The sequence below is a fragment of the Pristiophorus japonicus genome, chromosome 14 (genome assembly GCF_044704955.1).
Source record: "Pristiophorus japonicus isolate sPriJap1 chromosome 14, sPriJap1.hap1, whole genome shotgun sequence".
NCBI lineage: Eukaryota > Metazoa > Chordata > Chondrichthyes > Pristiophoridae > Pristiophorus > Pristiophorus japonicus.
In genome coordinates this window covers 24,947,653-24,965,080 of record NC_091990.1, presented here as the reverse complement: position 1 = coordinate 24,965,080, position 17,428 = coordinate 24,947,653, and the positions used below count along the sequence as shown (strand labels likewise).

The 17,428-nt window shown below is 45.9% G+C and overlaps 1 protein-coding gene across 1 annotated transcript; it reads right to left on the bottom strand.

The window, feature by feature from the left end:
* Positions 1-266: 266 nt before the first annotated feature.
* LOC139279571 (protein ripply2-like) lies at positions 267-15,755 on the bottom strand. The gene is made up of 4 exons (XM_070898696.1): positions 15,598-15,755; positions 10,004-10,079; positions 1,681-1,748; positions 267-405 (listed from the first exon to the last, which is right to left on the bottom strand). The coding sequence occupies exons 1-4, from the start codon at positions 15,753-15,755 to the stop codon at positions 267-269; spliced, it is 441 nt and encodes a 146-aa protein (XP_070754797.1).
* Positions 15,756-17,428: the final 1,673 nt, after the last annotated feature.

Below are 17,428 nucleotides of genomic sequence, written 5' to 3'. Positions count from 1 at the left end.
CCGGACACGCCCCCTTTTGAAGAAAAAATTCTGTTCCAAAGTGGAACTGTTCTACCTGACTAGAACTGCAGAAAAAAAAATGTGGAGAATTGCGATTTCTAAGATAGTCCGTTCTCCACCAGTTGCTCCTAAAAATCAGGCGCAAATCATGTGGAAACTTGGGCCCATAGAATGGAGACCAACAACACGCACTGCACCTATTACACTTCCACAAATGTGTTAAATATTAAATATTAGTGTCCTTGCACAGTAGATCCTGCCTTGGATTAATCACTATCCTCACTCTCTGATTCGCTGTCACTCTCCTGGTAAAATGAGATTGTTGCCTGCACCGGGAAATTCGTCAACAGGTAAGTTGCATCTTCGTATAAATAATCGAAACATTTCGATTTCGGCCAGAAAAGTCTGTGAAAAAGAGAGAGAGAATATTGATTAAATGTTTTGCACGCTCTTGTCTGGTGACATTTTCATTTCCAATAATAGCAGATGACAAGCCATGGGAGTTTTCTCACTGGCCGACCTCTGCTCCAAGTCTCAGATGCCTTCAATTTAAAATTCTCATCCACATATAGCTTTCCTCCTCCCAGCTCCACAGCTCCCCGAAGCTCTACACTCCTCTGACACTGGCCTCCTGTGCATCTCTCCCTCCCCTCCCTTCCACCCTCACTCCATCCCTCACTCCCTCACATCTTCGTTCCTACCCTTACTCTATCCCTCCATCACTCCCTCCCCCTCTCTCCCGAACATCTTCCTTCCTTTCCACCCTCGCTCCATCCCTTCCTCCCTCCTTCCTTCCCTTCCACCCTCACTCCCTCCTTCCTTCCCTTCCCCTCCCTCCCTAACTCCTTCCTTCCCTCACCCTCCCTGGCCTGCTCCCTCCCTTCCTTCACCCCACCATTGGTGGCCGTGATCACGCTCTCTGAATTCCCTCCCTAAATCTCTCCTACTTTAAGACTCTTTTCATCACCCCCCTCCTAACAGCTCTTTCATTGTATCAATGCCCATTTCTTCCCCCCCCCCACCCCCTCGCACTCCTGTGAAGCACCTTAGGACATTTTTCTACATTAAAGGCGATTGTTAAATTCAAGTTATGTTTGAAGGAGAAGTGGAGGGTCGAAGATCATTGTGATCGCAACTTGCTTTTAAAAGTTTGTTCATTTTTCATCCTCGGGCCTGTCAGAGTGACCCTGCCAATAAAGGGGGCGACCAGACTCCCGCTTCATCACAAGCTTTGGCCGACACTCCCAGCCAGTTTACTGGGGTGGTGGCACTCCAAGCGTGCCCCTCCTCACCCACCAAAGCCCTACAGCTGGTGGCTCCCTCCCGCAAACTTTGATGGGGTCAATGACAGAGGCCAAGGACGGGCACATCTTGGCACGGACAATGGATGGGCCTCGCCCAGTGGATACTCAAAGCCTCGGTGTCAGGGATCTGACAGAAAGAACAGCCGATTGGGCGAGAGGCTGAGGATGGGAATCTGTGGGCTCCAGTGAGAGTCAGTGTGTTTGGGAGAGGAGGGGGAGAATGTTGGGGGCTGCAATAACAAGGTTCCCTGATTATTGATGCCCGGGCATATTTAAATAGTGCACCAAATATATGCGTTGGATTGGATATTCATCCCTCACAGTTCTCCACTCCTGAAAATCAGTGGCACAAATGAAATTCCCATCGGGCACTTACCTGACAGGATGTCGGAATGCTGGGACTTTGTCTCCAGTGGGTGTTTGCTGACTGTCCGAGTGATTCGACTGCAACAGAAAAGTTAAAATGTTGAGGCCGGAACAAATACCACATTCTTTATCTTTGCCTTATAGTCTCACAGACACCCAGGTCCTGCTGCTGCAGAGGTACCGACATGGGGCATAACACACTCATACAGGGCATCGCACACAACATACAGGGCATAACACACTCATACAGGGCATCACACACAACATATAGGGCGTCGCACACCTGTGCAGGGTGTTAGACATATAGGGCATTCAATCCTCATAGGGGGCATTAGACACCTAAAGGACACCACACAGCCATACGGTACATCGCACACCCATAGGGGCCATCCCTCCTGAGCTGTATGTTCTGTGCTGTAAGGGATGCACAGAGCAGAGCCCCTGTGTGAGCTCATGCTTTGGTGGGGGGGCTGGTTTTGAAGGGGGAGAAGGAGCATAAGGTTCTCTCAGCTATTCCCTGCTGGGGAGCAACATGGCCAGGTCTCGTGGTCTGTGCTGCTCACTGTGGACTGCTGTGTGAACAACAATTAATGGTTTAAAATGGGGGTGCCTGCTCCTGACCACCGTCCAGTCAGCCTCATCTTCTGAGGGCACGAATGGCCTAGATTCTGAGGCCCTTCCTGGTCAAATATCCTGCCTATGCTCACCGCCCACACTCACACCTGAAGAATAGTCACTTGGATGTGACGTGTCAGAGAGCGGAAGGTGTAGCTGAGCAAGAGGCAGAAGGGAACAATGCTGGAACAGACATAGAGACAAAGAAAATAGATGCAGGAGTAGGCCATTCGGCCCTTTGAGCCTGCACCATTCAATAAGATCATGGCTGATCATTCACCTCAGTATCCCTTTCCTGCTTTCTCTCCATACCCCTTGATTCCTTTAGCCGTAAGTGCCATATCTAACTCCCTCTTGGATATATCCAATGAACTGGCATCTACAGCTCTGCGGTAGAGAATTCCACAGGTTAACAACTCTGAATGAAGAAGTTTCTCCTCATCTCAGTCCTAAATGGCTTACCCCTTATCCTTAGACTGTGACCCCTGCTTCTGGACTTCCCCAACATCGGGAACATTCTTCCTGCATCTAACTTGTCCAGTCCCGTCAGAATTTTATATGTTTCTATGAGATCCCCTCTCATCCTTCTAAACTCCAGTGAATAAAGGCCCAGTTGATCCATTCTCTCCTCATATGACAGTCCACCCATCCCTGGAATCAGTCTGGTGAACCTTCGCTGCACTCCCTCAATAGCAAGAACATCCTTCCTCAGATTAGGAGACCAAAACTGAACACAATATTCCAGGTGAGGCCTCATTAAGGCCCTGTACAACTGCAGTAAGACCTCCCTGCTCCTATACTCAAATCCCCTAGCTATGAAGGCCAATATACCATTTGCCTTCTTCACCGCCTGCTGTACCTGCATGCCAACTTTCAATGACTGATGAACCATGACACCTAGGTCCCGTTGCACCTCCCCTTTTCCTAATCTGCCGCCATTCAGATAATATTCTGCCTTTGTGTTTTTGCCACCAAAGTGGATAACCTCACATTTATCCACATTATACTGCATCTGCCATGCATTTGCCCACTCACCTAACCTGTCCAAGTCACCCTGCAGCCTCTTAGCATCCTCCTCACAGCTCACACCGCCACCCAGCTTAGTGTCATCTGCAAACTTGGAGATATTACACTCGATTCCTTCATCTAAATCATTAATGTATATTGTAACTAGCTGGGGTCCCAGCACTGAGCCCTGCAGCACCCCACTAGTCACTGCCTGCTATTCTGAAAAGGACCCGTTTATCCCGACTCTCTGCTTCCTCTCTGCCAACCAGTTCTTTATCCATGTCAGTACATTACCCCCAATACCATGTGCTTTAATTTTGCACTCTTGTGTGGGACCTTGTCAAAAGCCTTTTGAAAGTCCAAATACAACACATCCACTGGTTCTCCCTTGTCCACTCTACCAGTTACATCCTCAAAAAATTCCAGAAGATTTGTCAAGCATGATTTCCCTTTCATAAATCCATGCTGACTTGGACCGATCCTGTCACTGCTTTCCAAATGCGCTGCTATTACATCTTTAATAATTGATTCTGACATTTTTCCCACTACTGATGTCAGGCTAACTGGTCTATAATTATCTGTTTTCTCTCTCTCTCTCCTTTTTTAAAAAGTGGTGTTACATTAGCTACCCTCCAGTCCATAGGAACTGATCCAGAGTCGATAGACTGTTGGAATATGATCACCAATGCATCCACTATTTTTAGGGCCACTTCCTTAAGTACTCTGGGATGCAGACTATCAGGCCCTGGGATTTATCAGCCTTCCATCCCATCAATTTCCCCAACACAATTTCCCGCCTAATAAGGATTTCCTTCAGTCCTTCCTTCTCACTAGACCCTCGGTCCCCTAGTATTTCCAGAAGATTATTTGTGTCTTCCTTCCTGAAGACAGAACCAAAGTATTTGTTTGATAGAGAATTCAAGCTCTGCAGCCAGGCTGCATTTAGACAGGCTGTGAAAAAACACAGGCCAACTTGCATTAAGTCATCAATCAACTTGACCTTTTCGGACCTTGGGTAGCGAGCCAATTAAAACATTAAAAGACTATTAATTGAGCCAATAAGGTCAAAGAAGGCGAGTTCTTTTCTGTAAATTGAACCCGGTATAAATACAGCCATTTTGACCATGTGGTGCCAGAAGAACAAAGACCTGGCTTAAAGCCAAGAACTTGTTATTGCTCTCTGCCAAGATTAAAAAGTTAAAACTACAATCGGAGTTCGTATTTCATTGGAAATTAAGAGATCTAACCATTTTGGTGCTGCGAACAGGATCGCTGAGGAAAGAAACTGAATTTTGGACATCGGACCTACATATTGAGGTAAGCACACCTCTTTTTTTTAAAAAAGTCCTCGGTCAAAAATCTAAATTCGCCTTTCCTTCTACGCGATTCCGAAAGCCTCCGGTTTGCGAACCCTCCGGTTGGTAGTCGGCTCGAGGTCCCATAGACGTCTAAACTTTGGTGGTGTGTTAGTTAATTAATCACCGACCTATTGATCGGCGAGAGAGCCTATGACTCGAGACCCCAGTAAAGAAATGGCAGCAGGAGATAAGAGCAAAGAATTGCCTACAACTGTTAAAGGTGGGCAGGCACCACCTGAGGTTTCGATAGATGAAATCCTCGAACAGTTGAAAGAATACATAGAGCAACAATTCAACTTATCTAAAACCTGTATTAAGATCGAACAAAAGTACGGAACCTCCAAAGGACAATGGTCCTTGGACGAGATTAAAAGGGTCTGGGGAAAAAAGACCCATATGAAAAATAAAGAGTGAACTAGATGGTCCCTAGCGGTTATGGGCCAGATCCGAAACCGGAATGAAATTATAATGCGTTCCCAACATGATCGAGAACTGACCAGTACAAAGGATCAATTGCAAGCAGTTTGTGCACAGCTGCGACAGAAAAAGCTTGAACTTGAAAAGCTGGAAGCGGAAGTTAAAGATCTTAAAGGTGAAATTAAAGAATGGAAAAAAATCATTAGGTCAAGAGACAGTAATAGGAAAAGGAAAATGTATTGATCAATTCCCAGGGTACCCATGTTTGGATAAATTAAAAGCGCAAACCCGAAGACACGACCGAGGAATAGATACGGATTCCGAATCCTCCGACAATACAGTGTCGGAGGATGACGAATTAGGGGTGCGCTTTGCCCCGTTTAAAAAAAGACGAGTTGTAGTCAAATCAGAAGAGACTGCGGATGAGGGCGGAACCAAAAAAACAAAGAGAAGGGTGTACGAAGAATACTTAGTTCATGCTCTGGCAGACCCAGAGAAAATTGATAAATGGTCCAAGGAATTGCCCAATCCAAAGAAAGGGGGAGTAAAAATGTGGGACCAATTGAACCGCTTAAGAAATATATATCAACTTCATCCCTGGGACGGAGTGCAAATTTTGACCATAATGGTGCCAAAAACACAGGGAAGAAAATTGCACGACAAGATAGATGAAGCTTTGGGGCAGAATGAGCAAGAATTAGACGCAGGATGGGAAGCGATTAAACAATGGCTGCAAGCCTTCAGTCCAGCTAAGACAGACTGGGGAAAAATTGCAGCCTGCCAACAGAAAGGAACAGAGGAGGTCCTGGAGTATGACGAGCGGTTTAGATGCATGTGGCTAGAACATTCGGGTATGAATAATACGGATGAGGAAATGGATGAACAAGTGTTTGGACCCCTGAAAGCAGCTTTCGTGGCAGGTCTAAAGCCAGAACTGTCCAAAATGCTTAAGGTAGTGTTACCGGACTGGGAAGGTAGAGGAACTACCTTTGCAGCATTGGTGGATCGATGTAACCAATTAGATCGGGATATGGGAGCTAAAGTCCGAGCTGTACAGGCTATGGGATGGAAATCCCAGGATTCCGATAAACAGTCATTAGGAAAATTACCTGGAAAATGTCATTATTGTGGGAAAGAAGGTCACTGGGCCAAGATGTGCAGGGCAAAACAGCAAGGTCGTGGCTGGGGAAGAAGATGCAGCCAGGGATACAATTCAGCCAACAAGCCAGGCTTGTCACAAGATAACAACCTCATAGAAGCATTTAAGCGACTGACAATACAACAACAGAAGCAGTTACTTGGGAAAGCAAAAAACGATTAGAGCCCACCCTGGCCCCCCTCCTCGCACTAATACAACAAAGGGGAGATGGGCTATATATAACTGTGAGGGTGGGCGATAAGGATGTGGACTGTCTTTTAGACACGGGGTGGAATTAACATGCTTACCCCTACAATATGGAGACTTTTTGCCATTGGATGGTAGGGCACGTACAGCCTATGGAGTTGGGGGCCATAAAATGGAAATTAAAAGGACAACACCGGTACTTATAGGGCTGGGTCCACATGAACTAACCACGCCGGTCTGGATAGGTCCAGTAGATCAACCCCTTTTGGGAATGGACGTTCTAATCCAAATAGATTCATCGTTGCATTTCGAGGATGGTCGGGTGACATGGTCAATTAGAACTTTGAAGAACGAAGAATTGAAGGAACACCATGGCCCCAGGCACTACCAATAGTGCTATGTAGCATTAGGGCAACCCCGAACAGAACTATTTGAAATTATAACAGGAAGACCCATGTCGCTGCCAGGAACTATCGATTTACGGAAAGCTGATGTTCACTTAATGGGTGACACTTTATCATACTGTCAGAACTTAACCAATGCTATTAGTTCTGTTTCCCGACAGGTATCGGCAGCTTGGGGTAATCCACCTGAAGGAGGACACGACATCATCCCGGGAGTCTGGGTGTATGTGAAAAAGTTGCATAAAGAACCTTTGGGTGCCAAGTGGGAGGGACCTTATCAAGTGTTATTGACCACCCAGGCAGCTGTTAAAGTCCAAGGAAAGAAAGCCTGGATCCACACTTCACACGTTAAACGAGCACCCATAACTGAAGCTGAAATCTAATAAGGACAATTACTTTTTGCGAAAATGTATAAATTTACTGTATTATTGATTGTAGGTAGCCTAGGCATAGGCCTACTTCTTACTAGCTGACCTTTTGCACCAAAGGGAAATAGTAGGGTAGCAAGGGAATTACATGTAAATACCTTTTTATATATGTCATACATTTATGTCAAACAAGGTAACATTTCTGGTTGTTGGGTGTGTGCGCATATTCCTATTCACTCAAAGGGAGGGATTCCCTTGAGGCCAGTTCCCTTGAATATCTCGGAAATGGCTGAGTGGATAATTAATCAAAACAAAACAGGCAATGCGTTTCAGGATACGGAAAACTGGGCACGTAAATGGAAGTCAACAAGTTACAATCTGACTACCTTTGAAGGAGGATACCAACCGTGCTACAATAATTCCAAACGGCCCCCATTTTTTGTTATCACTAATAGGAAGACCGGGGGAATCGGTCTGTCTGATTAGAAACATCAAAGGAGGCCAAAATATGGGGTATAGTAACTGCTCCCGGAATTATAATATAATCAAGCCACAGAACCGTCCAAACTGGGCCGATGTGGGAATTTTTAACGTAACGGGGATTCTGAATAAAACAGATGGAAAAGCCTGGACAGGCCCCGGAGTGTTGCTGACAAAGAAACAGCTAACATTCATTGCGTATAATGGCACCTATTGGGTGTGTGGCCACAAGGCCTACCCTTGGCTACCCCAGAATTGGATGGGATCCTGCTATTTAGCCTACATTGTGCCTTATATGTATCATATAAAGTAACTGTCGGAACATTTACACCGTCCTAAGAGAGCTATCACAGAAACAGAGAGATTCTTTGCCATTCTGATCCCTGGGTATGGGACCGCCAAACTGGCAAGGAAATACATTAACATGGCATCCGTTGTGGAACGAGTAGCCAATGATACCTCAGAGGCCCTAGTTAAAATCAATGCAGAAATGGTAGCAATCTGCACAGTAGCCCTACAGAATAGACTGGCCCTTGATTACATCCTGGCTGAAAAGGGAGGTACTTGCGCCCTACTCGGAACTGAGTGTTGCACATATATCCCAGATAGCTCCGAAGAAATTACCCACTTAGCGGAGCATATCCAAAAGGAGGTAGAAAAACTTAAGCAACCCCCATCATTCACTTTGTGGAGTGGAGCCACTGAATGGCTAGGTTCAATAGGAACTTCATTGGTGGAAGGTTTAATTCTATTTGTTGTAATTGTTTTACTTTTATATTGTTTGTTTATGTTGATTAAATGTTGTTGCGACCAGGCGGCTGTAGCTGCTGTCCCGCAGGCGAGACACCTTGCAGGTCCCAGCAGACCGTCTGTACGTGGCACAGGGGTCTGTTATGCTTAAGGGAAGGTTGTTTACTGGTTGAATTAAGATATTGATTTAGATTAAATTGGAATAAGGTTAATTAACCTACTAAAAACAGACTTCCACTGTGGCCACGATGGAACTCGGGTTGGTGTAAATTTGTGTGGAAGCTACTAGTCCGGACATGTGGCGAAACACATCAACAAATTTTAGAAGGAAACTCTATTAACATGTATGAAATTATTTTGTAGAATGTTTAACCAGTGATACCTGATGTTTAATGATTCAGTTTGTGAAAGAATCAAAGGGGGGATTGATAGAGAATTCAAGCTCTGCAGCCAGGCTGCATTTAGACAGGCTGTGAAAAAACACAGGCCACATTGCATTAAGTCATCAATCAACTTGACATTTTCGGACCTTGGGTAGCGAGCCAATTAAAACGTTAAAAGACTATTAATTGAGCCAATAAGGTCAAAGAAGGCGAGTTCTTTTCTGTAAATTGAACCCGGTATAAATACAGCCATTTTGACCATGTGGTGCCAGAAGAACAAAGACCTGGCTTAAAGCCAAGAACTTGTTATTGCTCTCTGCCAAGATTAAAAAGTTAAAACTACAATCGGAGTTCGTATTTCATTGGAAATTAAGAGATCTAACAGTTCAACTGGTCTGCTATTTCTTTGTTCTCCATTATAAATTCACCTGAATCTGACTGCAAGGGACCTACTTTTGTTTTCACTAATCTTTTTCTCTTCACATATCTATAGAAGCCTTTGCAGTCAGTTTTTATGTTCCCTGCATGCTTACTCTCATACTCTATTTTCCCCTTCCTAATGAAACCTTTTGTCCTCCTCTGCTGAATTCTAAATTTCTTCCAGTCCTCAGGTTTGCTGTTTTTTCTGGCCAATTTATATGCCTCATCCTTGGATTTAACACTATCCCTAATTCCCTTGTTAGCCACGGTTGAGCCACCTTTACCATTTTATTTTTACTCCATACAGGAATGTACAATTGTTGAAGTTCATCCATGTGATCTTTAAATGTTTGCCATTGCCTATCCACCATCAATCCTTTAAGTGTCATTCGCCAGTCTATTCTAGCCAATTCATGTCTCATACCACCGAAGTTACCTTTACTTAAGTTCAGGACCCTAGTCTCTGAATTAACTGTGTCACTCTCCATCTTAATAAAGAATTCTACCATATTATGGTCACTTTTCCCCCAAGGGGCCTCGCACAACAAGATTGCTAATTAGTCCTTTCTCATTACACATCACCAACTAGGATGGCCAGCCCTTTAGTTGGTTCCTCGACACATTGGTCTAGAAAACCATCTCTAATACACTCCAGGAAATCCTCCTCCACTGCATTGCTACCAGTTTGGTTAGCCCAATCTATATGTAGATTAAAGTTACCATTAAATCCGGGGCTGTCACTGCGACCAGCAGGTCAGTGGGGAGAGAGAATGGAAGAAACTTACTGTTGCCATCTGTCTTTGTTGTTCCCTTTCGATATCTTTGGGCGTGATTAGCCACGGTCTCCAAACACCAACAGCACTGTCAACAATAACACAGCAGACAGGGTTAGAAAAGGCTGCGACAGCATGAATAGCAGGTTCGGAAGGCTCAGTACCATCCGGAAACTCCAATGCAGTATTGCCTTACTAACTGCCAGAGAAGGTTTTCACAGCGGAGATCCTAGATTGTCTACACACTCCGTGTCTGAGATGCTCCCAACCTTCAGCTATGACTCAGTGGGTAGCACTCTCGCCTTGGAGTCAGAAGGTCATGGATTCAAGCCCCACTCCACAATCTAGACTGTCACTCCCAGTGCAGTACTGAGGGAGCGCTGCGCTGTCAGAGGTGCCGTCTTTCAGATGAAACGTTAAACCGAGGCCTCGTCCGCCCCTCAGATGGACGTAAAAGATCCCACGGCACTATTGCGAAGAAGAGCAAGGGAGTTCTCTCCGGTGCCATGGCCAATATTTATCCCTCAACCAGCATCACTGACATAGATTTTCTGGTCATTATCACATTGCTGTTTGTAGGAACTTGCTGTGTGAAAATTGGTTGCTGAGTTTCCTACAATACAACAGTGACTACAAAGTATTTCATTGGGACTTTGTGAAATGCACTATAGAAATGCAATTTTTCTTTCATATCCACAGGCTGCACATGTCACCTCCTCCCCAGCATCCATCTCTGTAGCACAGAGAGGAGTTGGAGATCGACTGCACGGGATGGACAAGGGGTTGTCCCTGCTCCTCAGTGGCATGGTGCTGCCTATTAGCAGCTTTAACATGTTACCAGGTTAGCAAACAGCAATTGTCCCATCATGGACTGTGCTCTACTCTATCGCTAATGTAAACTAGTTCATAACATATTGACTAGGTTCATCGATGGCTCAGTTGGTAACGGCAGAGATAAGCGAAGCAATTAATAAGAAATTTACAGGTTCAATCCCGGGTCCGGGTTGGATTAGTTGATCCTATCACTGGACTCAGTACTCCTGGGTTCAGGAGGGGGATATCAGTCGGATCTTCTGCTGATCACTATCACTATAAGGGACATCATTACAGTCAAGGTCGGTGATTGGAGCGTGGGCAGATACTGCAGGAGTGGCGAGGTCGGGGTGAAGGAATGGCGAGAGATTGTAGAGGGACGAGATCGGGGCCCAGGAGAGGCGTGAGTTCAGGGACAGAAGAGGCGAGGGCCCAGGGGTAGCACGGGCCAGCCCACACTGCGATATGTGTGCGCACTAGGTCCGTGCAGCAGAGCAGGTCTCCAGTCATCTTGGATATCCTTGCCACTGGACCAAGACCTAGCTTTGTCAAGCCCGTGTGGTGGCTGATGTGCAACCGCCACCCCACGTTAAAAAAATTCATGCACAGGCATCTTCCATCCTTCAGGATGTAGTTCAGGACCTGGAATATTAGGTCCTTCATTGAAACACCTGTGAACTCATCCTTTTTTGGCTTGGAAGCAAGACCTCGTTTCGAAGGACTGCTTATGATGATATCCATTGATCCCTGTGCGCATGGAAGCACTTTGTGCAATGACAGGTACAACAACATATGAACAGGAGGAGGCCATTAAATTAGATCATGGCTGATCTGTGCATCAGCTTCATTTACCTGCCTTTGCTCCATATCCCTTGATAGCCTTAACTAACAAAAATCAACACTCAGTCTTGAAAGCTTGATTTGACTCCCAGCATCCACAACCTATTGTGGGAGAGAGTTCCAGATTTCTTCTACCCTTTGTGTGAAAAATGCTTCCTGATTTCACTCTTGAACGATTTAGCTCTGATTTGAAGATTGTGCCCTCTTGTTCTGGACTCCCCCTCAGAGGAAATAGTTTCTCTGTATCTATCCTTTCGACTCCCTTGATCATGTTAAACACTTTGATTGGATCACCCCTCAACCTTCTAAACTCAGGGAATACAAACCAACTTTATGCAACCTATCCTCAGAATGTAACCCTTGAAGCCTTGGCATAATTCTGGTGAATTTGCACTGTACTCCTTTCAAGGACAATATATATATCTTTCCTGAGGTGTGGTGTCCAAAAGTGAATGCAGTAACCCAGTTGGGGTCTGACCAAGGCTCTGTTATAACTGAAACATAATTTCCTGCCCTTTGTATTCCAGCCCCTTTGTGATGAAGGCCAACATTCCATTAGCTTTTCTGATTACTTTTTGTACCTGTGCGCTGTCTTTTAGTGATTTGTGTACCTATCTCTCTGCTCCTTCACAGCTCCTAATGTCTCACTATTAAGAAAATATTTGGCCTCGGTCTTTCTCTTTCTCACATTTCCTTACACTGAACTCCATCTGACAGTTTTGTCCACTCACTTAGTCTGTTTATGTCTCTTTGTAACTTCCTGCTCCCATCCACACAACTTAATGTGCCTCCAAACTTAGTGTCATCTACAAACTTGGATATACAACTCTCTTTCTTCACCCAAGCCATTGATATATCTGGTGAAATGCTGAGTCCCCTGCAGAGATCCCTGAGGAAACACCACGTGTCACATTTTACTTAAAAAAAAGACTTGCATTTATATAGCGCCTTTCACAACCACCCGTGTCTCAAAGCACTTTACAGCCAATGAAGTACTTTTTTGAGTGACGTCACTGTTGTAATGTAGGAAACGCAGCAGCCAATTTGCACACAAGCAAACTCCCACAAACAGCAGTGTGATAATGACCAGATAGTCTGTTTTTTTATTATGTTGATTGAGGGATAAAATATTGGCCAGGACACCAGGATAACTCCCTTTGCTCTTCTTCGAAATAGTACCATGGGATCTTTTACATCCACTTGGGAGAGCAGACAGGGCCTCGGTTTAACGTCTGATCCAAAAGACGGCACCTCCGACAGTGCAGCACTCCCTCAGCTCTGCACTGGAGTGTCAGCCTAGATTTTTGTTTTGTGCTCAAGTCCCTGGAGTGGGACCTGAACCCACAACCTTCTGACTCAGAGGCGAGTGTGCTACCCACTGAGCAACAGTGACACTTAAATACTAAATAGATGATCTTAATCAGCACTGGCCACACACACCAATCACAGACCATTTGATTCTTAAAGAGGCACCACCAATGCTCAGAGATCGAGTATCAAACCCAGCCATGCATATATGTTCGCTGTGAGGACACAGGCACTGATATTTCTCAACACAGTTAAATCAACGGGCGTCAAGATTATCAAATACGGGTTTTACAAAATAAAGTTGAGCTGCTTCTTCTAGTAGAGATGGTAATCTTACCTTTCCCCACCTGACGGGTGACCAGCACACGCTCCGTATAGACACTGCACACAGGGCCAGTCCTGGGCTCGGGGTCCTCTCTGCATGTTCCCGTCCATTTCAGATGGTTGTTATCGATGATTTCCTTGCTGCGGCTAATTGTTGGTGTTCTGCCGACTCCACACTCGCAGGGGCTGGCTGCTGGTAAACTGAATCAAAGTGACTCTGTCTTCTGTTCTGTCTCTCGCTCTTTTTATGCTCTGCTGACACCAGCTCTATTTGCCCTGCTGCTCTTTGGAAGCGGATAGGCTGCGAGCTCGGGACTTCCCCTGGAACTAATTTGATGGTTGACTTGCTTGTGTCAACACTGCGGTGGGAGCGAGGGCCAAATGCTGGGTATGGGGCTCGAGCGCCAGGCTCTCAACACCTCTGGAGAAAGTACCACAGCAAGAGGGAGAGTGTCAGGCAAAACAGCGTGCAGTCAACAGAGAGGGGCCTGACTCCAGACTCTCACACCCCGACACACTTTCGCACACCTCCCATCACCAACACACAGCAGTGAAAGCTACCAATCCCAGCACTTCATGCTGAAGGGCCCTCGCCTTATCACAGGGGTTGAAGGACAGGCTGTGCATGTGGAGCATGTTGGAGGGAAGGTTAGATCAGATTCCGAAGCTGCATCTAAAAACACGGTAACAATTGTCAACAGAGAGGGGAGAGGGGGGGGGGGGGTAGAGTTTCCGCTTTGGACGCAATCAGGAAATTGTGCCCAAAATGCGCTTGAAATTGCACTGGTTAGGTTACACTGAAAGGTCACAAGTTTCCACTAAAATGTATTTGCATAATCACAAACGTGAAATCTTTCTCGAACCAGCGCAATTGGGCAGCGTAATAGAATGTAAATATTTCTTACTTTTTCGTTCCATTAAGAAGTATTCCTTGATGTATTTATGTGGCAACCTGGTGAAGTTTTATTAATGCAGCTGAAAATGGGGTTATCATCAAATGTACGCATTTTTAATAAAGGTGTCCAGTCCTGCACCTGTGAGTAACATGATATAAAATTACTGAAAATGGCTTTATAGGACTATACTGAACCATTCACTAGTTTCAATGGGAGTACATTAGTCAGTTTCTTAGTAAATTCAATACTTTTTGACATGGAAAAACATTAAAAAGGTGCCGACGAGTGCCTGTGCGCCTCAGAAAATGAGCGCAGTTTGAAGAGCTTTCCCGAACCAGCGCAATCGGCGGAATCTCTGGGAGAGTGGCCACTTTTGTGGTGGGACCTGATCCGGGCGAAGTGAATCTTGAACCAGCATTTAAAGGTTGTCAAAAACATGAATGTAAGTGGTTATGGGCGTAACTCACGTTTAAAATGCCCCGATCTTTTACGCTGGTTCGGCCGATTCCGTCCGGATTGCGCTGATATTACCGGCGGTAACGAGCGGAAACTCGACCGCGAAGATGTTTAAGGGACATAGAAGCTGTGAGGTCCAAGGGGGCCCCACAATGTTAGAATTGTATTGCAATTTTGAGTTTTTAAACCGTGTTCTGTTGAAGGTGTTGACTCTCTGGGGAAGGGCCCATGGGGGTGAAATAGACGTTGCCCGTTTTACACTTGCCCGGGTTTCTTTTCCATTGACATTGGGCGGCTGATCCACTATCGCCCGTTTTGCCCTGTGCCAATAAGCAATTTGACTCCCGATGGGTACTGACTACCCTCTGGTGCACCAAACGCGTGCTTCACAAGTGGACCTTCATCGTGAGTGGGAGCCAGGGCCTCCAGACCAATCCTGTCCATACCCAGTGTCCGTGCACAGTCACAGGCGAATAAATCACAATCAGGAGTGGGCATCATTGCTGATTTTTCTTACAGAGCCTACGAGCCCCGCAGATACCTGACCTCACAGCTCTGTCTGTGCAGTAAATACACACTCACAGCTCTGCTTTTCCTGATTTCAAAAAGGAAAGAATTTGCATTTATATAGTTCCTTTCATGACTTCATGATGTCCCAAAAAACTTTACACCCAATGTTGTAATGCAGGAAACATGGCAGCCAATTCGCGCACAGCAAGCTCCCACTTGAGAGGGCAGACAGGGCCTTGGTTTAACGTCTCATCTGAAAGACGATACCTCTGACAATGTTGCACTCCCTCAGTACTCTACTGGAGTGTCAACTATTTTAAGTAGAAACTTTAAATCAAGTGTCCCCTTTTGGCACTAGAACCCACAAACTAACAATTTGAAATTGTAATGAAAACCTTTAATCAAATTAGAATTTGGTTGCCGGGGGTGATGATGCACTCCAGTCCCTCCGGTGCCCACCTCTCGCGGAAGTCTGAGAGTGTACTGGTGGACATCGCATGCTCCACCTCCAGGGACACCCTGGCTTGAATGTAACTACGGAAGAGAAGCGGGCAGTCGGGCTGAACAATCCCCTCGACTGCCCGCTGCCTGGACCGGTTAATGGCCGCCTTGGCCATGCCTAGGAGCAGTCCTATGAGGAGGCCTTTCGACCTGCCTGCACAAGGTGCCCAAAGATCAGGAGTGTGGAACTGAAGTGCAACCAGAATTTGAGGAGCAGCCCTTTCAAATATTGGAAGAGGGGCTGCAACCTCACACATTCAACATAAACATGGAACACGGACTCTTCCAGACCACAGAAATTGCAGTCGGCACTCCCTCAGTACTCCACTGGAGTGTCAGCCTGGATTATGCAAGACGGGTAAGAGCAGATGGGTCAAGAGGTGCAGAATAACCATGGCTGTAAACTCTACAAGAGAAAATGGGCCTGGCCATAATACAAGCTTGACGTTAATGCTTATTCTCAAGTCTAACAGCTAGAGTGTCAGTGATTGGCGCACTGATGCAACAATGCTTGGGGTAGTACAGCTGCAGTATTACTGCAGTCCTGCTCATTCCAGCTCCACATTCTGGGAAGTAAAAAAAAATTTATTTACCGTTTTGGTTGCAGCCTCCAACAGTCCCTTTATAGAGCACTGGTTTGGCGTGGAGGATCTGAGAAAACTGACTACACCCTACACAGTGCTTCCTGAGGTGAGGCGCCAACCAACGTAGGGAATGGCTGAGAAATGGGCGTGAAACCCTGTTTCAGGCCCACTCTCTGCACAGAATGTGTGCGCTCACACCACATGCCATATTGGGTCCTTCGCAAGTGAATTTTTAGGCTTTGCTTCTGCAATGGGCTTGCACCAAACATTTAGCTTTAATCCTTATGAATGTAATTTTGAGAGGGATAGCAGTGGGTGGATTGAGAGGGTTAGGAGTGGGTGGATTGAGAAGGGTAGGAGCGGTTGGATTGAGAGGGGTAGGAGTGGGTAGGTTTAGAAGGGTAGGAGTGGATTGGTTTAGAAGGGTAGGAGTGGGTAGGTTTAAAGGGGTAGGAATGGATAGGTTTAGAGGGGTAGGAGTGGGTGGGTCGAGAAGGGTAGGAGTGGGTGGGTTGAGAGGGGTCGGAGTGGATGGTTTGAGTGGAGTAGGAGTGGATGGTTTGAGAGGGGTAGATGCGGATGGGTTGAGAGAGAAGACCAATAATGTTGTCCAGAGAGAGTGGAGTATCACTCGCTCATACAACAGGCTCCCTGAGCACAGCCCAAAGTACCATCGAATCTTACAGCACTATAGGAGTCTATTCGGCCAATTGTGCTTGTGCCAGATCTTTGAAAGAGCTATCCAATTATTCCCACTCCCCCTGCAGGGTCCCCACAGTCCTGCAACTTTTTCCTTTTCAAATATGTAGCCAATTCCCTTGAGAATGTTACCATTGAATCCACTTCCATCACCCTTTCAGGCAGTGCATTCTGGATCATAATAACATGCTGCATTAAAAAAATTCTCCTCATCTCGCCTCTGGCTCTTTTGCCAATGAACTTAAATCTGTGTCCTCAGTTTACCGACCCTCTCGTCAGTGGAGACAGTTTTTGCTTATTTACTCTATCAAAATGCCTCCTAATTTTGAACACCATCAGTGCAGTATAACGTGAATTTGGGCAGTTCCACCTCTGCTATAAGCCGATACATACTGCTGAGGGCAAAGAGAGAGGTGCCGTGACCCAAAACATTAACTGGTCTTTCCGTATTTCAGGTGGTGAAACTTTCTTTTCGGGTGTTCATGAGGCAGGTGAGGTAGGAGAGT